General features: G+C 49.4%; 1 protein-coding gene across 1 annotated transcript; it reads right to left on the bottom strand.

The window, feature by feature from the left end:
- Positions 1 to 1,326: 1,326 nt before the first annotated feature.
- Positions 1,327 to 5,248, bottom strand: CITED4 (Cbp/p300 interacting transactivator with Glu/Asp rich carboxy-terminal domain 4). The gene is made up of 2 exons (XM_060258328.1): positions 5,001 to 5,248; positions 1,327 to 3,329 (listed from the first exon to the last, which is right to left on the bottom strand). Exon 2 carries the CDS (start codon positions 3,314 to 3,316, stop codon positions 2,696 to 2,698), a length of 621 nt encoding a protein of 206 aa, XP_060114311.1. The 5' UTR covers positions 3,317 to 3,329; positions 5,001 to 5,248; the 3' UTR covers positions 1,327 to 2,695.
- Between the last annotated feature and the right edge of the window lie 215 nt (positions 5,249 to 5,463).

Genomic DNA, 5,463 nt, shown 5'->3' with positions numbered 1-5,463 from the left:
TCCTAAGCAGAGTTACAAATGTCTAAGTCTATCAACTGAAGTGGGCTTATAAGGATACACCTCTGCTTAGGACGGCACTGTCAAAATACGGTAACTTCCATGTGAATAACTGAGAAATAAGTTATTAATGGTCAACAAGTTTCTGTTGGCTACAGCCTTACAGGTATTTCTGGGGCTGGGCATCCCAAGGGAAGGAGGGTAGAATAAAAAATAAATTGCTGCCCAAGGGGAGACCTGGGAATTAACTAGTACACTTGCAGAGTTAGAAAATTAACAGACTGGGAGAACAAACTTTGCATGTCATCACCCCCCCCCCTTTAATGTCACTTCATTTACTTAAAAGGAGAGTCTGTTTATCGTATAGTCCTAACAGGTATCTTTTAAGGATCTGCTCTTTCCACTAACTTTAGCAATGCTTCTTTGCATCTTGCTGTGCCAGTGCATTCTCCAGTGAGACCAGCATGTTCCCACATAATAGATGCCAGCCTACCTATGGGAGAACTCCTGAAAAGGTTGGTCAAGACTTCATAGCTCCTACATTTGTCATCACAAAGGATTTGGACATTATCAGAAAGTGCCATCTGGCTGCCTACAGAAAAAGCAGCCTATCGTGTGCAAGTTACGGCAGCGGATTCCACGCAAGGAATGTGCCACGTGATTCGTGCCAAAGCACTGTAAACATGTTACAAGCCTTTCATTCATTCTTCAAGCATCTCTTCTCAGCCACCCAGAGGGATTATGCTAATTGCTTTTTTTTTTTTAAAGAGAGGAAATTGAAGTGGAGAATCCGATGTACCCATGGCATCTTAGCTGTTCCACAAAAATTCTGGTATTAGAAGTCATAGCAAGTCTTAGACACTAGCTAATTAACCTATTGGAGGAAAGACAGTGGATGTTCAGCAACTCCTGCTGACCTCGAAACATGAGCCAAACAGCTCCCTATTTGTAAACAGGATACACCAGTTCCCTATTTGTAAATGGGAGCAGGTGCACATCAGAGACTGTTCCCAATCCACAAGAAACCAGGTAACAAAAACTTGTTTAAAGAAACTGTACCTGGCATCGTACAGTTGTCTCAAGCAGCAGTTCCCCACCTCTCAGTGAATTGACTCACAAGTCCAAATTTACTTGGTATTGTGATACACTTTAAAAAACAAACTGATCACAGACTAAACTGCAAAACCCAAGGGCCCGCTTTCACAGGCTTGGTAACCCACAGGTTGGCAAATGCTGGTTTCCCACCATCTAAACTCCAAAGCCCATCCTTGGAAATTGCTGTCAAGTAGTCCCTGGACAGAAAATACAAGAAACAATCCAACAAACATGTTCAGTTTGAGGTTTAGCTTTTATTGTTTGTTGGGGGGGGGGAAGGGGAAATCATTGATATCTGTACATGCACACTTCATTGATCAACAATGACGTGCTGCTATGCGCTCTCAACAACAGGGGGCAGTAGCAACTTCAGAGTCGGTGCACAGACCATAGACTATTCGGCTTTCCCAGACGCTTTTGGAAACATGAAAGAGAAGCGAGCTGCCAGTCACGCTGAATGCTTTTCTTCTTCTGAGAAACACAAAATCATAAGTAAAACTAGTCTTTCAAATCAAACCCCAGGAGAAAGAAAAGTGTGTCAGAACGCTAAAGGATCTTGTTTGCAGTCATAGTTTTAAAAATACTTTCCCCCATGGTTATTAAAAACACTGTTGGGATAGAAGCTTGCATGCATTCCCAATAAAAGAAAAATCAATCCAGTTCTTTCAAATAAAGATTGGGGGGGGGTGGGGGGGGGAGAAAACCATGAGATTTTTAAACTATCAGAAATCTAGGATTACAAGGACTTTTGTTTTCAGAGGCAGAAAAAGTAGTTGTAAGTGGCAGCTTAAAGCTTATGCTTGTGATTGCCTGGGAGTCCTATGCTTTTATAGGGAATTAGCTGAGCCAATTTTTAAAATTTATTTTTCTTTTATATCAAGGTGACCCAAGTTTGATGCAGGTTGGTCACTTACATGTGGGGAGGGGCGGTCATTAGGATATCTGCCAAACCCAGGTTGATTTGAAAGAGGGTATAAAAGAAGAACATCCGAAGGAAGAGACCTCTGACTCAAAAGGGAAAGAACTGGTTGCTATCCTGCTAACTTCACAGTATTGAAGGGGCATGTCCTACCACCTCCCACTCATACACCCTTTATGATTGGAGAACCATTCAAAATACAAAAGCCATTGTGTGTTGGGGAGTTCTGAGTAGCTTGCCAACTTCACTGAAAACAGCCAACCATATGATCCAAGTTTGCCTGCCCAACCCTTTCCTCGGTGGTCTGGACACAACAGACAGTAGTTTTGCAGAAGGCCCATTTCCTTTTTCCCAGAGACTGAGATTCTATAGCTGCCAAGCGAACGATCCTTGAACAAGGCCGGGTCTTCAGTTTCCGTTCAGAGCTGCAAAAAGCCTCCTGCTTACTATAGTGCAAGAGGTTAAAAAAAAAACCCAACCCCTCCCCCCCTCCCCCGAAGGAGCAACGCAGTGCAAGCCTCTGATGATTGTCTGTTGTGTATTAGGAGACAAGATGAGGGATAGCTGAGAATGCCTATATGCATTTGTGCAGGAAAGGGGGACACACAAAAGGGAAAAGTCGGGAGGTGTGTGGAAATCAAGCCATCGGGTGGAGTGGGGAAGGGAGCACCCGCTTCCAGCTGCTCAGCAGCTGATGGCGCTGGGCTGCTGTTTGCTGACAAAGTCCGAAAAGAAGTCAAACTCGTTCTGTCCCAGGAAAAGTTCCGGCAGCTCCTGAATTCGGTCCAAACCCAGTTCCATGACCAAGGAGGTCAAAACCTCTTCGTCGACAAGATCGGTGTCCATAACATTCAAGGTCAAAGCAGGTGAGGGCATATGCTGCATGCCAGGGTGCTGGCCGGGTCCCACTCTGTATTGCTGTGCACCTGTTCCCACGGGCCCATTGCTCATGCCCATGAGCGGATGGCCCTGGTACTGGGTGTTGAGTTTCTGCAGGTGCATGCTGGCCATAAGTTGCTGAGTGCCTACAGGTCCCATGTATTGCTGCTGCTGCTGGTTAGGGTTGCTGAACATCATGGCATTCGGCACCTGGTGATGCCCCATCTGTCCGCTCATGCCCGGTCGTTGCCTCATACCCGCGTCCAGGCTGGGGTTTCCATATTGCATCATCTGGTGGTTGGCAGGTATCGTCCTTAGCATGTGCTGTCCGTGCTGGGGAGGGCCCTGCAGCGCGTTCACCCCCATCCGATAGCCCTGCAGCCCGTTCACGCTGTGGTTCATCGACATCATCATGTGATCTGCCATGGCAACGTGGGCACTGTAATACAAGAAGGAAGGTTATGGGCGATGTAGGGACTGGCCGCCACGGTCTTTGCCTGGACAATAAAGAAAAGCAGCATGTCCGCTGCCAGGCAAGAAGGCCCAAATGCAAATCCCTATAGGGGACTGTGAATATTTGCATTTATTTATACCATGCTTTTCTCCCAAGGGGAGCCCCAACGTGAGTGGTTTGCAGCATCGTTCCCCACCCCCCTTGTCCATCGCATCTTCATGCAACAACAAACCTGCGAGGAAGGTTAGGTTGAAACTCAGCAGGGCTTTTTGTTGTAGCAGGAACTCCTTTGCATATTAGGCCACACCCCCCTGATATAGCCAATGAGCCAAGAGCTTACAGGGCTCTTAGCACAGGGTCTACTGTAAGCTCCAGGGAGCTTGGTTACATCAGGGGGTGTGGCCTAATATGCAAAGGAGTTCCTGCTACAACAAAAAGCCCTGGTTGAGAGACTCTGGCTGAGTCAAGGTCACCCAGCAAGTGGGGATTCGAACCCGAGTCTCACTCAAATCCTAGTCCAAAACTCAAACGAACAGGCCAGACCACTGACCAGTCGGCTTCAAGAGATGTATCAAAAAGGCTAACCTTTGGGAGACAAAGATTAACTGCAGCATCTACCATAGACACATGTTATGTGTGTATTGAAACTGAAAAAAAGGACAAAGGGTTCATTAACTGAGTGCCAGTGAACAGCAACCTACGAGGGGCTGGAATAACCCTCAGAAAGAAAGCAGGCACCCAACTTGAAAGAGGCAGGAAGGGCTAGGTCATTCACGTTTGCAAACGCTACCACAGGGCAGACAATTCTGCCCCCTAGTGCCTGGGAGGTTAAAACATGAGTCCAAAGGTTTGCTACACCTAAATAAGCTTGCATCGTTATAAATTTGATTAGACTTTAAAGGGCTGCTGTACCCTGTTTTTATTCTGAATGAAAACTGGTTACTCAGAATTAGAGCCAGTGCCTGGAAGACGTGTCTTAATTTCACGCGTTGTGTTGCTAATAATTTTTTTTTAAAACCCGTCTGAAGGTGAACTGCAATCTTGCGGAGAGCTCCAAGCAGGGAAAGGGCTTTTTCCAGCCTGCCAAGGTGGCCGCTCGAAACAGCCGCGGCTCGGGCAGAGTCGCTGGAACGCCCCGCAGAATGCAATGCAAGCCTTTTGCACCCGCCGTCTTGCGTTCCCCAACCCCCAACCTTCCTCCCCCGCCCCCCCTCCTTGCCGGCTCCAGGCAACTCCCGCTCCGGCACATTCCGCCAGCACAAAGATCAGCACTTTAACAAAAGTTTAACCCTTTCGCGTCCCCGCCTCTCGAGCTCAGACAATGCAAAGCGGATTCAACGCGGGCTGCAAACGGCGTGTGCGCGCTTGGTGGCGGGGGTGACCGGCGCGTACGCTAAGCTGCCGGGGCTCCTTCCTCCCAGCCCAGACCCGTAAAGCACATCGGCCTCCCCCCCCCCATGTCACGTCCCCAGGGGTCGTTTTGCAGAAAAATAGGTTTTGGAGCTCATCCAGGGATTGTTATGCAGCTATTCAATGGACAAGGTGGGGAGGAGAAGGGGGAACCGTCAGAAAGGTTCAGGAGCTGCGCTCCTGTGAGCTCCCGCTGAATTCAAGGCCTGAACGACCCGCTCCGTGCCCCTCTCCCCAGATACATACCCCCGAAGGCGGCGGCTATCCGAAGAGAGGTTCGCAACACAACAAAAGCGGGCAGTGGGAGCTCGGACGCGTGTCGCTTTGGCGCCGTTCGCCCTCTGCCTTGCCTACCGAGTCAGCCCGGGCGCTCGCTTGCAACCCCAAACCCGACAGCTTGGTTGCATCAATTCCCTCGGGCGCACACCAGCGCTTGGCGCTCCGCTGTGTCTACAGCAAGTAGGTTAAACTCCGACTTTATAGATGCAAAAGAGGGGCGTGCCCGGGGCCCCCGCCCCTCTGCTTTGGATTGGCTCCCCTCCCGAACAGAGCCCTTCCCTCCCCAATGGGAGCCGGCGTTAGGATCCCGCCTCCCTGTTTTTGTTTCAGCGGCGGAGAAGGAGAGCTTGCGAGACAATGGCGGGAGCTCGGCTCGAAGGCAACCGGCAGGTCGGCGGCGGGAAGCCTGAGCGCTTCCGAGCGGCCCTCT

Source organism: Heteronotia binoei, chromosome 17, assembly GCF_032191835.1.
Source record: "Heteronotia binoei isolate CCM8104 ecotype False Entrance Well chromosome 17, APGP_CSIRO_Hbin_v1, whole genome shotgun sequence".
Taxonomy (NCBI): Eukaryota; Metazoa; Chordata; class Lepidosauria; order Squamata; family Gekkonidae; genus Heteronotia; species Heteronotia binoei.
The sequence above is the reverse complement of the archived record's forward strand: the minus strand, read 5'-3'. Positions and strand labels throughout refer to the sequence as shown.

What these genes read in the sequence shown, in the direction of transcription:
- CITED4 (XM_060258328.1), bottom strand. Translation starts at nt 3,316, where the DNA reads ATGGCAGATCACATGATGATGTCGATGAACCACAGCGTGAACGGGCTG.